General features: G+C 46.9%; 1 protein-coding gene across 1 annotated transcript in view; it reads left to right on the top strand.

Moving 5' to 3' along the window:
- The window catches only part of SPTA1 (spectrin alpha, erythrocytic 1), a 65,016-nt gene that overhangs the window by 33,178 nt on the left and 12,450 nt on the right, over positions 1-19,388 (top strand). Inside the window, exons 25-42 of the mRNA XM_045784398.2 lie at positions 258-349; positions 1,117-1,261; positions 2,047-2,228; positions 5,350-5,449; positions 5,554-5,751; positions 6,524-6,667; positions 7,374-7,477; positions 7,916-8,078; positions 8,332-8,463; positions 8,966-9,103; positions 9,286-9,390; positions 10,446-10,654; positions 12,176-12,296; positions 12,818-12,939; positions 13,697-13,829; positions 17,423-17,521; positions 18,216-18,378; positions 18,954-19,030. Coding sequence (XP_045640354.2) covers positions 258-349; positions 1,117-1,261; positions 2,047-2,228; positions 5,350-5,449; positions 5,554-5,751; positions 6,524-6,667; positions 7,374-7,477; positions 7,916-8,078; positions 8,332-8,463; positions 8,966-9,103; positions 9,286-9,390; positions 10,446-10,654; positions 12,176-12,296; positions 12,818-12,939; positions 13,697-13,829; positions 17,423-17,521; positions 18,216-18,378; positions 18,954-19,030 — 2,427 coding nt within the window. The remainder of the gene's footprint in view (positions 1-257; positions 350-1,116; positions 1,262-2,046; positions 2,229-5,349; positions 5,450-5,553; positions 5,752-6,523; positions 6,668-7,373; positions 7,478-7,915; positions 8,079-8,331; positions 8,464-8,965; positions 9,104-9,285; positions 9,391-10,445; positions 10,655-12,175; positions 12,297-12,817; positions 12,940-13,696; positions 13,830-17,422; positions 17,522-18,215; positions 18,379-18,953; positions 19,031-19,388) is intronic.

Below are 19,388 nucleotides of genomic sequence, written 5' to 3'. Positions count from 1 at the left end.
GCAGCAGCCAACATCAGTTGCTGCTCTAGGGTTGGGGGTTCCATCCTGGAGCATCATTTGGGGAAGGAAACTTACCCCTTTCTCGACGGCATGAATGAGGGCCAAGCGCAAGCTCTCCAGGGAAGAAAGAAACCTGTGCAGTTTCTGAAAGAGATCACTCGACAACAGCCACGATCCAAACCTCAGCGGGGCTTGGGACAGCGCTGAGTGCCCGAGTGCGCTTTCCGGCTAACCCGTGTGGCGCCCGCCTCTCTTAGGAGCTGAATACTCGCTGGGACTCCTTGCAGAGCCTCGCGGAGGAGCAACGCCAGCTGCTGGGCAGCGCCCATGCTGTCCAGGTGTTCCAAAGGTGAGAGGGTAACCCTGAGAGGCAGTGCTGCTCTGGAACCCACTCGAAACCCCAAGTCCGATTGCTGCAGGAGAGGCTCTTAGGAGAACACGCCTGAGACGGAGATCAGAGGGGATCAGGTGATTCCGTAGCGGATTCCTCACTCGGCCCATGGGGTCCTCCCAGACACACAGCTCTACTTTCCCAGCCCCTGGGCTTGGGTCCTGGTGCATAAGGAGCAGTGTTCGTGAGAGGTAGTGAAACTCCGAGTAGAGGCAAGAGGTTTACGTAACTGCATATCTGAACTAGCCGTAGACAGCTAAGAGCCACAGCTATGACGTTGGCTCTAACTGTTGATGCAACCATTTTTTACGTCTGATTCTAAATCCGTGTCTACACACGAATAGCTAAGGAAGCAAGCAATCAAACCAAATGGTAACCGAACACCTTCGCCAGGTACGAATGTATTTTTGAGTATTTGGAGAAGGGAAACGGAAATGCAGAGGGCAGCTCTGCAGGCAGGGCCCCTGGTGCAGACAGGCTGCGCCAGTTAGCAGCGGGCTAACTTCAGAAAATAGCCTCCTTACGGCTCTGTTCTCGCCTGTGGTAAGTGGGAATGGTCCCAGTAGCTGTGCCTCAAGTAGACGTTGGGAGGAGGAAGGGAGCCTATGTCCTAGCACCTCAGGAAGGGGGCAGGGGTGAGAAGAAAGGACTTCCCTGGAGTGGAAGCCGGGGAACTGGGCTGCCGGTGGCATACACCGTCTAAGACCTTGACTGTCGTGAGCCAGAGAAGCAGATGAGACGAAGGAGCAGATCGAGAAGAAGCACCAGGCCCTCCGTGCTGCCGATCCCGGCTCAGACCTGTTCAGCGTGCAGGCCCTTCAGCGGCAGCACGAGATCTTCGAGAGAGACCTCATGCCTCTGGGAGAAAAGGCGAGACATTTGCTCCCACGTTTTTCCAACATGTCCCTCTTCACGTTTGCACCTGTCCATGGCCTCTTCTTTGCTCTTATTCCCCAGTCCTTACTCGCATACTTCTTCTCTTACTCCATACTTGCTCTTGCACCTGTCCCTAAGATAAGGACACCAAAAGGACCTCTAACCCAGAGGGAAATTCATTTCATTCTGAAATGACCTCTGTTGTCCAAGTACCTCTTTAGTGGCTTCCAAATGCCTGGTCACCGTACAGAAGGCCCGCAGCCTCAGACCCGGAGGGACTGGCCACCCCGAGGACGGCCGGGGCTGGGCGTGTGGCAGTTTCCTTCATAAGGAACTGACAGCACTTAATCCTACTCGACCTACAAGTAAGCTCTGGAACTTTCCAGAGGCAGTCTGAGATAAACCAGGGGCATCCTGCAGCGTGGCATTATCACGCAGAGTGAAAAGAGCACAGAAAATGTCTATATTGAAAAGATCTTTACATTAAAAGTCAGGACCCTTGGGCTCATAATTGACATTCCCACTAATCAGCAGAGTCACTTAACCATCTGCCCGACACCCTCTTATCTTAAAAAGAAGTATGGTAATGTCAAGTTTGACTAGTTCAAGGACTTATCTGTACCGAAAGGGTTGGCATTATTTTATAGGGTAACAAGATGTTCGTGCGCCCCCTGACGTGCATCTGAGGAGTGAGCATTGCCAGGGCTCAGAAGTGGTATTTTGCTAAGATTCCGGTATGGCTCTAATTGGCTGATTATCAGAGCTCTTGGCCTCCTCAGGTGACCATACTGGGGGAGACAGCAGAGCGGCTCAGTGAGTCCCACCCAGACGCCGCGGACGACCTGCGCAGACAGGGCACGGAGCTGAAGGAGGCGTGGGACAGCCTGCTGAAGGCCACGGAGGATCGGAAGGAGAACTTAAACGAGGCCCAGAAATTCTACACGTTCCTCATGCGAGCCAGGTAAAGCTCCAAAGGCAGGCTCCGCCAGGCGGGGTGGGCAATGTGCACGTCCGGCCGCTGCATAGACCTTCCAGGAGCAGCCCGAGTCTAGAAGCTCTTCACCGCTGGTGTGGAGGGTACGTCCACATCTAGATCGTACCTCTGGCGAGGCACAAAAAGCTCAGGCTCAGTCGTTCAAGCCACAGAATCCTGAAGTTTGAACCAATGGTGACACTGTCTAGCTGTGTCAGGAGTCGTAGAATGCGGACGTTAGCTTTCTACTGGAAAGGTGGGAAGAGCACGGATAACCTTGGCCGAACACGATACAGCCCAAACATGCATCCTAACAAACGCACGGAACTAGCCTATAAAGGTACAAGGATAAGAAAGGCGTCGGGGCGCCTGGGTGGCGCAGTCGTTAAGCGTCTGCCTCCGGCTCAGGGAGTGATCCCAGCGTTCTGGGATCGAGCCCCACATCAGGCTCCTCTGCTGGGAGCCTGCTTCTTCCTTTCCCACTCCCCCTGCTTGTGTTCCCTCTCTCGCTGGCTATCTCTCTCTGTCAAATTAATAAATAAAACCTTTGAAAAAAAAAAAAAAGAAAGGCGTAGTACGGTCAGGAAGTAGGGGCAGTTCGAGCACGGGTTTGCATGTCAGAGGGCTCAAGCGTAAGTGTTCAGATAAAATCCTGGAGAACGTTCGTTGCCTTGCCAAAGAGTCTAGACACTATCACAGTGGAGCAAACAGACCCCTTATCTGTGAAACTGTTCCCACGTTCCGCCCCATCACCTCCGTCCGCTGGGAGGAGCCTTTGGGGTTGAGGGGCCAGGAAGAAGTGCCTCACAATGTAATACTTTTGGGGAAAAAGAAGAAAGAAAAGGACTTTGGGTAAATGATTGCAGTTGCTCTTGGCAAGCCCCTCCGCACTCCGGCGTCTCTGGAAGGCTGTAGTTTTTCATATAATATAAATAAATAGCACCCACAGCCACCCCTAAATCATACGTGCCCCTAGCGCCCTGTACGTACAGATTCTGCTCCGACTGCAGATTCCAGGTCAACGCTGCCTCCTTCCTGCACGAAATCTCAGTCCTCCATATGCAGAAGTACTCCCCCCCCTCGAGCAGCTCTGACCCTGGCTTTACCTCTCTATGACCCTTTTACTTTACAGGCTGTTTTTGAAATGAGAGGTGTTAGCCCCTTGTGTTTTGTTTGCTTTCTTTTTTTTCTTTTAATCTAAAGTGTGAACTCCTCTTCTGCAATGTTTGGTACTTAGTAAGCACCCAACGAAACTTGGTTGTTTGAATAAATGAATACATGAGTTTACAAAAGAAAGACCCTTCTGCCCCGGAGTGGATGTTTGCTGTTTCTCCAAGGAGAGGAAGGGCTCTCTGTTTGTGATGCTTCATCTGGGCATTGCAAATGAGCGCATTGTTACTTGACATTTACCCGCCAGGACATGGACCTTAGCTCTCCTTGTCATACCCCTGGACTGCTAACAGTAAGAAGTGGGCCCTGGTCTCATCCACAGCATTGAGTGTGTGTGTGTGTGTGTGTGTGTGTGTGTGTGTGTGTGTGCCCGCGCTCGCGCACGCATGGTGGGGGTTAAAATAAGAATAAAGACATATCTTCCCTGAGATTCCATCTGGAATAGATTCTTAAACCCAAGAATCTCCTCTTTATGTACAAGAATCATTAAGAGTGATGGAATATGAATTGGTCCAGGATTTGACTGTCCAGGTTCTTTCCAGATGTCTGTTTCTCCTTATACTACCTGGGCAAGCCACTTACATTCTGTAGGCTGACCTCCTCATCTCCAAACCGAAAATGAAAGAGTTCCCAGAATTCTATGCAGGGTCATTACAAGAACTGAAAGAGAGAGTATATACGAAGACATTTTCAAACATAAGGGATTTGCCATAATTAAGTAAACAACAGTAGAATTCAGTAATTCATCACTTACATACAACACCCAGCGCTCATCACCAGTGCCCTCCTTAATGCCCTCCCTCACCCAGCCCATCCCCCACCTCCCTCCCTCCATCAACCCTCAGTGTGTTCTTTATAGTTATGAATATTTTATGGTTTGCTTCCTCTCTCTTTTTTTCTTTTTTCCCCCTCTCCCCATGTTCATCTGTTTTGTTTCTTAAATTTCACATATGAGTGAAATCATATGATATTTATTTTTCCCTGACTTGTTTTGCTTAGCATAATACACTCTAGCTCCAGCCGCGTCATTGCAAATAACAAGATTTCATTCTTTTTGATGGCTGAGTAATATTCTATTATATATTTACATATATGTAAATATGTATATTTATATATATTAATGTATTACATATATTTAATGTATATTTATGTATTTATACACACACACACCCCCCACACCTTCTTTATCCATTTGTCAGTCGAGGGACATGTGGGCTCTCTCCATAGTTTGACTGGTGTAGATAACGCTGCTGTAAACATTGGGGTGCCGGTACCCCTTTGAACGTTAACTAACTAGAATTTAAGTAAAATTTGAAAAAAAAATAGAAGAAACATTTCCAATTGGTTTCTACTAAATCATCTTTATCACGCTTGTCTTTTTCCCATAGTTTCCTTTTACTTGGAATTTTTCTTAGACATTTTTACCAAATTCTAGGAAGTGTCTGTCTGTCTTCATCTCTATAATTTATATATATATATACGTATATATATAAGATTTTATTTACTTATTTGACACAGAGAGAGAGACAGCCAGCGAGAGAGGGAACACAAGCAGGGGGAGTGGGAGAGGAAGAGCCTGATGTGGGGCTCGATCCCAGAATGCTGGGATCACGCCCTGAGCTAAAGGCAGATGCTTAACAACTGAGCCACCCAGGCGCCCCTTATAATTTTATATTTTCTGTCTATTTCCTTTGTAAAGATTATTTTCATTCTTTATAGACAAGCAGATTCATGTGTAACTAATTTATAATAACAAATTTGCTTTTTAAAACAAACAAAACCCAGTGTAAACAACAATCGGAAGATCCGTGAAGCATATAAGGCCAGATGGAAGGTGTTAATGTGGAAATATTTTCTAGAGAGGTAAAAGCCAAGGGCAGATAGCCCTGTTGCGAGCTGCAAGGTTTTCTTGTCAATCCCAATATGCCTATTTCTCTAGGGACCTGGAGAACTGGATCAGTAGCATCGGTGGCATGGTATCATCGGAGGAGCTGGCTGAGGATTTAATCGGCACGGAGATCCTGCTGGAGCGACACCAGGTATGGCTACGAAATCCACAGCCACGGATCACGTGACCTCCCAACCTTCCCTCGCTCTATGACATCGTGGGGATGCCAACAGTCTCTTCCTTTTCCCAACACAGGAGCATCGTGCGGACATGGAGGCTGAAGCTCCCACCTTCCAGGCCTTAGAAGACTTCGGTGCAGAACTTATAAGCAGCGGTCACCGTGCCAGTCCCGAGATCGAAGAAAAGCTTGAAGCGGTCAGGCTAAAGAAAGAGGACTTGGAGGAAGCGTGGAAACAACGCAAGAGGATGCTGGATCAGTGTCTGGAGCTGCAGGTGCAGCAGAGGATTTTGCTTAGGAAGGATTAGCCTCCGTCTGTCCCTTCTGTGCAAGTTTGCACAGTGCCTCCAGGGGCTCATTTCACCAGGCTTGCCATTCCCTAGGCACAGGGGCATCTCTTGGCTCTCTGCCGTTGCACTCTCATCGTTGTGCTGTTCTCTGCTCATATCCCTGTTCGAAGAGCTGAACAAAGTGGGGATCAGCTCTTGGCACGAGATGGAGTGATTATAATGTATTTATTGATTGAGAGTTTGGTTGATTGATTCTTGTTGAGAACCTGCTGGGTGTGGAGCCCTGGAAACACAAAGATTAGTAAGATAACATCCCTTTTCTGAAGTGAAGTTAGACATGTCGACAGACCATTCTAGCACAGAAGGTGATTATTAATAAAACAAAATGTATGAAAGTTTTGAGGCTAAAGAAGAGGGAGCGATTAATGCCATGAGGGATGGGATGAGTGGATCACTGGTGACCCTGAGGGTAGTGGTTATGAGGGTCCTAAAGAAATAACCAACCAGCATCCTCCAGGTGGAGCATATGGGAAACGCATCCTGGGAATGGAGTATAGCTTAAACAAAAACATAAAATGTGTTTTTATGTCTCAGGAAAGAGTAAAAGGTCCAGAATAGTTAAGATTCATGGTATGAATGTTTCTTGGAAGAACATAAGCAACCCTTACGGGATCCCTTATATCAGTGTTGTAGGAGAGGGAGGGATCATTTCCTCTGTCCCCTGGATTGGATAGAACCTCTATCTTCATCCCCATAGTTGTTCCACGGGAACTGTGATCAGGCCGAGAGCTGGATGATGGCGCGTGAGAACTTCCTGAGGTCAGAGGGCCGCAGTTCCTTAGATACTCTGGAGGCCTTGATGAAGAAACGGGACGATTTGGACAAAGCACTCACTGCCCAGGTAATAACAACTAATATCAGCGTTCCAATAACAAATATTAGTAATGAGAACAGAGATTCTATACATGTATGTAGTTCTGTGATTTGTGAGGATTTTAATTCCCATTTGCTTCTTACAGAAAACTCTGAGGTAGACAGGGCAGTTGACGTGGTGGCTTAGTCTTACTCAAGTCACTCACGGCATCAGACTGACTTACTGCAAGGCCAGCCTTGTACAGCCTAACTTTTAGGAAGTGACTTTCTATACCGCTTATGCCAACACCCCACCCAATGCAGGAGTCACCCTCTGCCATGGTCATGGGAGGAGTCTGTTCTTGAGGGAGCTCAGTACCACAGGAGTAAGTACCACAGGAGTCAGTACCACAGGAGCTCAGTGCCACAGGAGCTCGGTGCCACAGGAATCAGTACCACAGGAGTCAGTACCACAGGAGCTCAGTGCCACAGGAGTCAGTACCACAGGAGCTCAGTGCCACAGGAGTCAGTACTACAGGAGTCAGTACCACAGGAGCCCATGTTAGTGTCATTATTAATGTTTCTCCCCCTGTTAAGTTAAAAGCCTCTTTTGTGGCATTTACCCTCTCAGCCTGGTTTTGTTCCCCTTTGTGAGGCCACAAAGGGTGTCTCTGTTCTTTTCTAGGAGAGAGTCTGGGATTGCACTGAAGGCCTAATCTCTGGGCATCTGGGCTTTTTTCTTTTCCTCTACCTAGGAAAACAAGATCACGGAGCTAGACCATGTTGCGGAGCGGCTCATAGCGGATGACCACTATGCCAAGGAGGAGATTGCTGCTCGGTTCCAGCGGGTGCTGGACAGGTCAGGCCGGAGCAGGTGTTTCGCGAGCTAAGGAATTCTTTTCATTTCTAAACGCCTAAAACTATCTTGACACTTGGAAACATTTCTGATCTAGACTCACAGAATGAAAGGCATGGAATAGAACTTAAAAATTACTGACTTAACCACTGTATTTTATGTTTGAAAATAACGAGACTATGCAACAACTAAACCTATCGATATAATATGTAATATTAGATGTAATATGTATGTAATATAATATGTATATGTACATTATACGTAACATTACAGTATATATGCTATATAACTAAATAATATATAGCTATGTTGTATATAGCATATAAATCTATAAATAACTAGAGGAGAAGGGACATGTTGGCAAATGAGAAGATTGCAGATATGGCATCAAAGCCTGGTGGAAGGGTCAAGGGCAGAGAGCGACCTAGCCTCTTCCTCCAGATGGAATGCTCTCAAACAACTGCTGATTGATGAGCGGACAAAGCTTGGTGACTATGCTGACCTCAAAAAATTCCAGCGTGACCTGGAGGACCTGGAGGAATGGATCAGTGAGATGCTGCCCATAGCCTGCGATGAATCCTACAAAGATCCCACCAACATTCAGGCAAGTTCAAACTAGGAACCTGGAAGAACTGACATACCCAGGTTGTTGGATGAAGGGTGTCTCCCTACACAGAACGTTTCCTCACTGTTGAGACCACTGCCTGCCCTCAGGGGCTTCCGAGTCTAATGTGAAGGGCTGGGTCCTTCAGAAGTCACCATTAGTAATGACAGACATTAACTCTTTCTTTGAAACAGAATTTATCTATCTTGCTTCCTTAGATTACAGGGTAATTTAGGTTCTGCTTTCCCTTCAGAGAAAATACCTGAAGCACCAGGCCTTTGACAATGAGGTCCAGGGCCGAGCTGAGGAGGTGGAGGGAGTGCTCAACTTGGGGAACTCTCTGATTGACCGGAAGGCATGTGATGGCAACGAAGACACCATGAAGGTAGGGGTTCTGGTCAGGGTGGTTTGGGCTAAAGGCACATGAGGAGAAGCCTCTTCCTCCTTCAGAGCTTCCACGGCGGGGGGTGAGGCGTGTGTTCTGTGGTTAACGATCTTCCCTCCGACTGCTGCACAAAGAAGGCAGGAAACCATGATGCTCAGCCCTTATCACTTCTGGCAAACTCAGTACCTAGGACCCTGAGAAAGCTTGAGACCTAATTCCTAAGTGTTGTCAGGCCTGTTCGACATTTTCTATGCCTACTGCCAAGAGCTTTGGCACTCAGGCACCAGTCTCTGTAAGCAGCCCAGGACCCTTTCCTCAAACTTTCTTCTGGCACCTCCTGTCGTTTCCCAGATTGAGCATAACTGGTTTAAAATATATGGCATTCAAAAGTTGGCAGGTTTTGGCTAGTCCCTAACTCCTAGCCCCCTACAGTATATTTTCAAGTTGTCACAGGACTCAGGATCCTAAAGACCACAGTGATCCCCAAATTTCTTTGGATTAGGGTCAACTGGAAGACCTGAAGGAACACTGGAACTACCTGCTTGAGAAAACAATTGACAAAGGACAGAAGCTCGAAGAGGCGAGTCGCCAGCAGAGGTTCAACGCGGGCATCCAGGACTTTAAGTTCTGGCTCTCAGAGGTAATTGCATGTGCAAGGGTGGGGGCAGGGGAGCTTCATAAATACTTGCCAGTTAAATGGATTTGTGCATGAACAATTTCGTTGACTTTTTTCGGAAAAGTTGGGGGACATGGTTGCCAATGTTGTTCTCCTTAAAGACAGTTTCCACAGGGCAGCTACACCGTGTATTCCTTTGTTCGCAGGCAGAGACACTGCTGGCCATGAAAGATCAGGCCAGGGACTTGGCTTCAGCAGGAAACTTGCTCAAGAAACATCAGCTGTTGGAAACAGAGATGCTGGCCCGAAAGGTAAACAGTGTTGGACTCTCACTCCTCTGGGCAGCATGGAAATGCTTCTTTTTCGTCTAAGAGGCCATATGAGAACACTTTCTTACAAACCGACCTTAGGTTCTCAGCCAGCGGTCATTATAACCAGGTCAAATCCAACAGGGGCAGAGCGGTGGCAATGGTCACTGCTAACCAATGATCATGAAACTATAGATTCTAAGGAAGAGGATCCAGAAAGAGGACCCTAAAGCTATCTTGTCTACCTTTAAATGATGCACGCATATAAACTCACTGTCTTCCAAAGCTCATATTTGATCTGGCCTTTGAAAGAAAATGGAAGTTTATTTTACATAATTATAGAGAGCAAAAGTATCAGAGGGGGATGTCATGTGCAATAAAGTTGAACTATATATACACTGTGGAAATTCTATGGAGAATTCCAGTTGCATTCCCATATCAAGCAGAAATGCGTCTGGAGCAGTGATAAACACGTTGGCAGGTATTGATTTCATCCTGGAAAATTTTATTTTATCAGTTTTATTTGGTGGCAGAGATATGCACAGAAAGGACAAGAAGTCAAAGGCTTTCTAAGCTCCAGAGCTTTAGGACTTGATGACGTTCCCCACAACAACACTAGAAGGGCAGAGTTAGAGTGAAAACAGACAGAAGCAGCTGGGTGTGTTCTGGACGTGGCCAGCCTAGGAATGTTATGGTAGAGTAGCCCTTCTCGAATACTTCTATCCATCAATCTGTGTCAAATTCAGTACTGTGAGGAAGACAGTCCTGTTTGGAGACACACACTTGCTCACACTCAGTTTCCAGTTGGGAAGAGGAGGAAGAAACAAGGGAGACTACCAGAAGGTGGATGGACAGTTTGAGTATTACAGTCCCGTTACTCACAGTGCCCTCTGATCTTGCCCCATCCGAGCTGAGTTAAAAAACATATCATCAAATCAATTATCTTCAAAAACGGTCTATTTGACCCAGTCTTTGAACCTGTACCAGTGGTGGTTAAAGTCCAGGGTCTACTTACCGCCTGTACTGTTCCGTTCACTGGGCACACCTGGGCTTTCTAGGACGCACTCAAGGACCTGAATGAGTTGGCTGCTGAACTGCTCTCCAGTGGGACCTTCAACGTTGACCAGATCGTGGAGGAAAGGGATAATGTCAACGAGCGCTTCCTGAACGTCCAGAACTTGGCAGCGGCCCACCATGAGAAGCTCAAAGAGGCCTATGCCTTGTTCCAGTTCTTCCAGGACCTAGATGATGAGGAATCGTGGATAGAGTACGTATGGCCAACTCACACGGCACCAACAACCAAAGAGAACAGATGATCCACCAAACATGTTCCCATTTGGTGCTGAAATGAAATACGTAATTGTTTCTTACAGTTGGTCTCACTTCTTAACCACACTCGCCTTAGCCTAAAGTTAACATTGGTTTTATTTTTCTCAAATTACCTCTCTGTATGCAGGCAGAAGGAGACAGGCTTGGAGAAGTAGGGAGCACTTCACACACATTCTGGGAACAAAATTAAGAAACCATGTACGCTTGCTCGTTCTAGACAGTTCGTAGACTGTGTGATGTCTGAATGAGACAGCTGGGCCTTTACAGCTTACTCAACTGATGAGATCCTTGTCATTAAAAAAAAAATCATTGAAATTTTACTTAGTTAACATACAAAAAAAAACCCCATACAGTGCAACGTTGGCCTCAGGAGTAGAACCCAGTGATTCATCACTTACATATAATACCCAGTGCTCATCACAACAGGTGCCCTCCTTAATGCCCATCCCCCACCTAGCCCACCCCCCACCCACCTCCCTCCATCAACCCTCAGTGTGTTCTCTATCTTTAAGAGTCTCTTACGGTTTGCCTCCCTCTTTTTCTTTTTTTTCCCCATCTGCTATGTTGATCTGATTTAAATTCCGCATCTGATGAAATCATAGGGTGTTTGCCTTTCTCTATCTGACTTATTTCTCTCAGCACACACTCTCTAGCTCTAGCCTGTAGGTCTAAGGCACCCTGAACCGGACACAGGCCAACATCACCCAGTACCTGCCACAGTCTCATCACTAGTTCTGCTTTTGTTATAAAAAGTACAATTGGGAAAATCTTAGTAAATCAAATTATTACCCTGCTTCCTATGTAACCCGCCTCCTCGTATGCCTCTTCTACAAGCCCGCTGATTCTGCTGGTACTGAATTAAGGGAAGCCTTGAGCGCAGGGCAGCAAGGAGGACATCTGAGGAACCTTCAGAAACAATGAGATCATATAAGCTTGTCCGCGTCGTCTTTTATTGTGCTTTGTGGTGGCGGTCGGACATTTTACACTTGGAACCGATTCAACTGCCATGACTCCTGCAGTATCAGCTTCTTTTTCCACGCTACCTGAATTCATTACTGATATTAATAGACAAAAAGAATGAAGGCCACGAAGGCCATATATGTACATAGGGTCGTTTACATGTGTGTGTATATACTTTTCACATTTTTTTGGGAAGAGAAACATTAGTGTATGTCCTTGAGCAAAGAAGAAAAGTGCACAGGTAGACAGGCAAGGGAGCAAATGGAAAGGCTGTCGCAGCCGTGGGTACAGTGGGACCAGCATATTATTTTCATTTGTATTGTCAGAAGTTTTGCAGAAAGCCTCTGGCACTAATTGTGTTTGTGGTTACTGACACCCGAGTGTTCCAGAATTTACCACCTCCCCAACCCCCAGCCACACACCCACTCTTAGAAAACCCTTGCTCTAGGATGACCTCGCATGTCTAAACGACGCTTTCCATTTCCTTCCTTGGTCCCAGGGAGAAGTTGTTACGCGTGAGCTCCCAGGACTACGGGAGGGACCTTCAGGGGGTTCAGAACTTGCTGAAGAAGCACAGGCGCCTCGAGGGGGAGCTGGTGGCCCACGAACCCACCATCCAGGTAGGAAGAGTCGGGGTCTGTGGATAAGTAGGGGGATGCTGCACAATGGGGAGGTGGCATGCAGAGCCACCGCGGGCTAGGCACAGAGCTCGCAGGCATTCTTCCCTTCTCTGCACGTTGTCTCCTATGGATAGAAGGCTTCTGCTCAGGGACCCGTGCTTTTTCCTGGAAGGGGTGCTTTCAACACTGTGGGCACTGTTGGTGGTGGTTAGGGCGCAGGCTGGGTCACCTGGAAAATCTGTACTTGAGCCGAGCCACAGAGGAAGAAGACAGCTCTGCATCACCCTGCGACCACGAACAATCCAGAAAGCAGATCATGGAGTGTAGCCTAGTATAAGCACCGCAGTTGCACGAGGGGACATTTAGCATGTGGACCTGACTGCAGGTGTCTTCATTCTCCCAAGATTTTCAAGACCACCCAAGTACATGGAGTTTATAAGTGGTGTGGTGGGCAGGAAGGGCTGGATACCTTGCAGGGAGAGTCTATGCGGTAACGTGACATGGGGGGGTGTGTTCTGCAGAGTGTGCTGGATGCAGCAGACAGGCTGGGAGACAAGGCTGCTGTGGGGCAAGAGGAGATCCAGGAGCGGCTGACTCATTTTTTTCAACACTGGGAGAAGCTCAAAGAGTTGGCTGCCGCTCGGTGAGTCGGGGATAGGAGGCCCAGCTGTCTTCCTGGGTTGTTGGTAATGGGTGTAGTGTGGGCTGCTCTCCCCAACTCCCCATCTCTATTTATCATCGAAGTCCTTCTCAGATGCCAGTTGCCGTGCAACTTGCCCCCACTGACCCCAGGGAGAGGCAAGGAGGCTGCCACCTCTGTGGTCTGAACGCTCGTCTGCTCCCACGCTTGCTTGCCACTGTCCTTTATCATGGTGGCCTCCTGTGCCAATCCTTCACGCCAGGTCACGCCCATCGGGTCTGTTCTACTTTGTGTGACCCCCCCCCCAGGCTTAGCACGGTGTGCAGCCCCTAGGAATGAAAGAACGAGGGGATCTATTTTCTCCTGATAGCCATATAGCCAATGAGAACCCTGCAGCCAGACGGCCAAATAGAATAATTTCTGCCTATGATTCCATACCTGTTACCTTCCCTGTGCAGGAGGAACCACGGTGCTCAGAGTAGAAGGAGATAGTACTTCTCTGATGCTTTCTCCAACTCTGGTATCTGGGCCCTCGTGTTTGGACAAGGCTCCCTTCCCCCAGCAAAGACTCCCAGAGAGCAGATGATGCCACAAAACAGAACTTCTGGGGTCAGGGCCTCCCCTGTTCGCAGGAAGCTCAGGTCGGCTTGCTCTGTGGCCCAGTCCCACGGCGGCTGCCTCGTGTGGCCGTGCTACGCGCAGTGCTCCCCTGGGTCCTGCTGTCTTCTCATCCTCACTGGCGCTCACCGCCCTGTTGCAGAGGGCGTCAGCTGGAGGAATCCCTGGAGTACTTGGAATTCATGCAGAATGCTGAGGAGGAGGAAGCTTGGATCAGTGAAAGGGAAGCTATGGTTGCCCGAGGGGGCTCTGGAGACACCCTGGCCACGACTCAGGTGAGCCACAGGCAGAATGACTGATACCTTCCCTTTGGTTTGAATCTTTTCTTAAGCAGTCAGCATTTTCATCTGTGATATAAGTAACTTGCTCCGGACCGTGAAATCAATCAGGTGTGGAGCTGGGACTCAAAGCTCAGTTCCATGATTTGTGGTCTATGACTTCAAGTCGTCAGGGTTACACGCCTTTCCTCCTAGCGGTAGGCTTCCTTAAGATTCCCTCAAATACTGATGTTACACTGAATTGGGAAGATTCTTATGCCTGGGCATTCGTTGCGGTTTCTAGAAAATATAATTTTAGCAGGGCTACCTGGCGGGTGGAACAGGTCCACAATTTAGAGACATACTTGTAAATACAGTATAGAGTTTCCCAATAAAGAAATAAACAAGTGGTCCATGTGATCTCGAGTTAATATGGATTTTTAGAGCTTCTGAGAGAGTGATCATAAGAAAATAAAGTTCTTGGGACCATGAGATCTGTGCCTACTAGCCTTAAAATTTAGGGATTTACTAAGAATTCTCAGTGGAGATTAATACCCTCTTCTGCGATGACATAAGGAACGGCTCACAGTGGCAAGAGAAAGCGTAAAACCTGCATAGCGTACAAGTCACGCTACCAGCCCCTTTCCTTTGAAAAGCCTTTGGGACATGTGCACACATGGGACACATTAAGTGGTTTAAGGTTTCATCTCAAACACTGCTAACGGCTTCCCTTTTTTAAATGAGACCGTTGGTTTTGAGAATTGCGGATTCACCTGCCGTTTTAAGAATGTAGGGAGGTCCCATGTACCATCTACCCAGGTTCCTCCAGCAGTGGGACCTGCTGGGACACTGACCCCGACGCGGTCAGGACGCAGTACCTCCCCGTCACCCCGTGGGCAGAACACCCTCTTCCCTCCGGCCCCCACCCCTCCTTAGTCCCAGGCAATCACCGATCTGTTCTACGCCTCTATAATTTGTGACATTTCGAGAATGTGGTATAAATGAGCTCATACAGTATGTCCCTGTTGGGGGTCGGCTTCTTGCTCTGCAGAGTTGGCTGGTGATTCATTCAGGCTGTGGGCAACAGTGCTTCCCTCGTCGGTACTGCTGGCTGGTATTCCATGGAATGGATGTACCAGCTTCATCACTCACCTGTCGAAGGGTATCTGGGTTGTTTCCACGTTTGACTGTGATAAGTCAAGCTGCCTTCAGTACTCATGCAGATGCTTCCACGTAAACATGGGTCTTCATTTCTCGGGAATAAATGTCCAGGAGTCCAATAGCTGGGCCATAGGATAACTGCATATTTGGTTTTGTGAAAGCAGTTAAATACATAAAAATGTAAACGTGCCAGACTGTTTCCAGAGCGGCTGCACCATGTTACACACTCACCAGCCGGGTGTGAGTGATCCCGACTTTCTCCCCATCGTTGCCAGGACTTGGTGCCGTCACCATCTTTATTTTAGGCAGTCTGATAGGAGTGCAGGGTATCTCATTGTGGTTTTAATGTGTGTTTCCCTTATGGCTGATTTTTATGTGCTTATCTGCCGTCTGTGTATTTTCTTCAGTGAAATGTCTCTTCACCTCATTTGCCCGTTTTCTGATTGGAATGTTTGACTGTTTGCTTTAACTGTTGACCTTCTGTGCTTTGTGTCAAATCTAAAAAATTTTGCCTAGCCCTGCCTGGGTCTTGAAGATCTTCTCCTCTGTCTTCTTCCAAAAGTTTAGAGCTTTACATTTTAATTTTAAGTCCATGATCCATTTAGAGCTCACTGTTGTCCGAGATGAGAGCTAGGGTGCGGTTCATTTTTTGCATGAGAACGTCCCGTGGCGCCCCCTACAGTCAGCACGCCGCTTTTACACCTGCCCACACCGCTAGGGCAGATGTGTGGGTTTTGTAGACAGCGCCCAGTTGGGTCGGATTTTTAAGCCCATTCTGCTAATCCTGATCTTTAAATGGGAATTTTTAGACCATCACATTCAAAAGCTCATTTTAATGAGAAGTTTTTGCACCAACATATGAATTCCAGGAAAAGATTTTATGAGATTTATGGTTAATACTCCTTGCTTTTACCTTAAGATGTCTATCTCCCTAGCCCTTGAATGTCATCTTTCATGAAGAAAAAAAATGACCTGAGTTTTTGGTTTCCTGAGCCCATATAGATTGGCTAATATAAGAAAGGAGAGTTGTTTACCTGTTGTTGAATTTCAGTTTTCTTCCCGTGATCTCATCCTCCCCCTCTGTTTAATACGTAAGGAGAGAAGAGGATTCTGATCAACTTCTTGCAATTATGAGACGCATAATAGATATATTTAAAATACGTTTTAAGCTTTTGGCCTTATCAACTTTTAAGACAACTTAAATTGTTAGGAATTTATTTGAATATATTTGAAAGAGGGACACCTAGATTTTATTTAAAGGAAACTTATGTTTGATGAGCTTCTGAGGTGTCCAAGAGGAAGCTCAGAAAACAGATTGGAAACAGAAGGCGAGAGTGTTGAAGAGGCTTTATTTCATGCGTTCTGTGTAGGTGAAAACAGCTAAATCAGTCTATTTTATATAGTGGATCGTGTGTCCAATCTCCATGTAAGGTTTCTGCATCAAGATGAAATAGAATAGTCATTCAAGATCATGCAGCCCATCCTGTGTTTAAAGAAATAATCATCTTATTTTAATGCCTAAGAACACCATGTATCAGAAATTCATATTTTCAAAATGTGCTGGTTAAAAGTATGATCGTCACACAAAATCTGTTTCTTCCTTGGCCGGGGCTAGTGTGCAATGTCAGAGGAAAAGTGGAAGGGCTGCCTTTGTGACAAGAGGAGGCGAAGGCTGCACAGGCAGCCCGGGCCCTTGAGGATAGGGGGTGGTGGCGGGCAGAGCCGGCTGGTCTCGATAACACTCAGGAGAATACAGAGGAAGAGACACACTCCTCCCAGGCTTCTTCCTCACTCTATTCTCCCTCCATCCAGCAGTAGGTTGACACAGAGAAGTTTAAGACTGAAATTCCTAACAGCTCAGTGTTCCCTTTAGCTGCCTTTAGGTCAGTTCTTTTTTGTTTTAAAAAAATATTTTTTTTATTTGAGAGAGAGAGAGCATGAACAGGGGGAGGGGCAGAGAGAGAAGCTGCTCAATGATGCGGGGCTCGATCCCAGGACCCTGGAATCACGACCTGAGCCAAAGGCAGACGCTCAACCGACTGAGCCACCCAGACGCCCCTAGGTCAGTTCTAAGTATAGGAGGATACTTGTTATCTATACGTTAGCACAACGTTTCATGGGATTATACAAATTTCAAAATGGAGGAATTCTATTTTACCTTGACCATGCTGTCATTCCACAGTCCAGAAAAGCCAAAGTTCTCATAGTAAGTTAGAAAGAGTATCACTGTATTCCTTTGTCTCTTTCTTTTCTGGTAAGATTGCCCCTTTTGGCAAGTGAAGGGCTTCAGGAGAGGTGTTTAGCGGCGCTGGGCAGGAAGAGGTGGACGCCCCCTTCTCTGCCAGTGTAGCTGAGTCACCCCTCTGGGTAGCAGCAAGGCGAGTCAGAACGGGGGTGGGATGGAGTGTCCGGGCTTGGATCTGTTGATTCTCACTGCCTCCTGTATGTAGAGCTTGCTAAAGAAGCACGAAACATTGGAAAACGACTTTGCTGTCCATGAGATGCGAGTGCAAGATACATGTGCTCAAGGAGAAGACATCTTGGATCAGGTGAGCCACTCGGGGATTCCAGGCCCAGCTCATGTTCCAAAAGGGGTCGGTTCCAATATAGAATCATGAGCAGTGCTAAAATTCACACATCGAATTTTAATACTCTCTGCCTAGCTACCTTGTTTTTGGTCCGAGCAAAGAATTTTCTGTTCAGTTGCTGCTTTTCGTAAGTTCTTTTTTCAAGCTCTTATAGGTCTACCCGGCAGATTTCCTTAAATCCTTTGTGGACTGCCTGCTCGTTGTGTGCAGAACATGGCATTGTTAAAGACCTTATGGCATGCTTTGCTTATAGAGTATGGTAAAACGGTTAAGAAGTTTCTTTGTACGCCTCCAAGGAGGAGGACCGGACTGAATTCTCTTTGTGACTTGAAAATCATTCTTTTATTTAAATGCTTGTTTTTATAAATCCTCCCTGATTAAGTGCTATATAAAGAACCTTGAACAGAGGGGACTCCAGCCAAGAAGGCCACACTTAGTGGACACACACAAGAAGATCTCCCAAATGTTAGAGTGGAAATAACATCCCAGGCATGAGGAAAAATAAGACAAACGCACTAGACCCAGAGGAGAGTAGTTACGTGTTTGGAATGAGAAGGATGACATCTTTTTATCATGCTAAAGAATTCCAGCTTCGAGCTGTGGGCGTCCACCCCTGTATCTGTTTCTCCTTCTCCTCTCCACCTTGGTGTCACAGGAGAAAAGTCAGCAAAAGGAGAAGATTTCTGCCAAGATACAGTCTCTGAAGGAAAAGGTGCCTTCTCTGTCCAGGGCAATAAACGCTTGGAAGTCGCAACTGGAAGATGATTATGCCTTTCAGCAGTTTAACTGGAAGGCTGACGTGGTGGAGGCCTGGATAGGTATGACATGTGAGGGCCAGGGGAAATGCTGGTAAATTCCATCCATAGAATGGTTCTGGGATTTTCTCACTTCCCATGGGAAGAGAGATATTCCCTCCTCACCCACTCCTACCCTTTCTGGACACAGTTACACTCATGTGTGTGCATGTGTGCGCACACACATGCCCCAGAAAACATGCTGATGGGTGACTGAGGACCAGAATTCCAGAAAACACATTTTTGGGGGAATTGGTGATTTCATCTGTGATATTCAAAAGGGCAGAGCCATGGCAAAACATTGTAAAAAAGAAGCAGTGTGTTTGATTACTTCTACTTTACATCTAATCTACAATTTTCCTTTGTTTTCCAAAACACTCAGAAGTTCCCTTGGCCCTAGCTCTGTTCTAGTCAGTTCTATGCTGCATAAATCCAGAGAAACCATCCAGCGGCCCCCACTGCCCCCATATTCCAATAAATGATCCATTCCCAGAGTCAGGAGGCTCTCGTGACATAGAGTAAATATTTCTTTTCTCTTTACCAAGGCTGACTCGAGAGCAACTACCTTTCCCCACTAATCAACCATCTTTGCTCTCTAGCTGAGAAAGAAGCAAGCCTGAAGACCAACGGCAATGGTACAGACCTCGCTGCCTCCCTCACTCTCCTGGCAAAGCAGGTGAGAACAGGGCTGCTCCCGGGCAGGTGCCAGTCACGTCCACGGCCCACATACACGGAAGCTGAACACTAGCGTTATCCCATTCCCCAACTCTGTGGTTTTATTGTCTGTAGGATCCGAGATATTGTTACTTTTTCCCTTCCTAATATTGGTAACTTGCTAGTTTTTTCTCCCTCTCCCTTCCACCAGTCTTGTGGCTCTAAATATGTGTCATTTTTATTAGAGAACCAACTCTGGTTTTTGATCTTTCTTTGTTATAACTTTCTATTATAGTCCATTAATATCTTTTCATATCGTTATTAATTTATTTTTTTAAAAACATTTCTTGAAGTAAATATTTAGGTCATCAAATATTTAG

This window comes from Ursus americanus, chromosome 2 (assembly GCF_024610735.1).
Source record: "Ursus americanus isolate L20-20 chromosome 2, mUrsAme1.1.p, whole genome shotgun sequence".
NCBI classification, from domain to species: domain Eukaryota; kingdom Metazoa; phylum Chordata; class Mammalia; order Carnivora; family Ursidae; genus Ursus; species Ursus americanus.
This window is presented reverse-complemented; position numbering and strand designations above follow the sequence as displayed.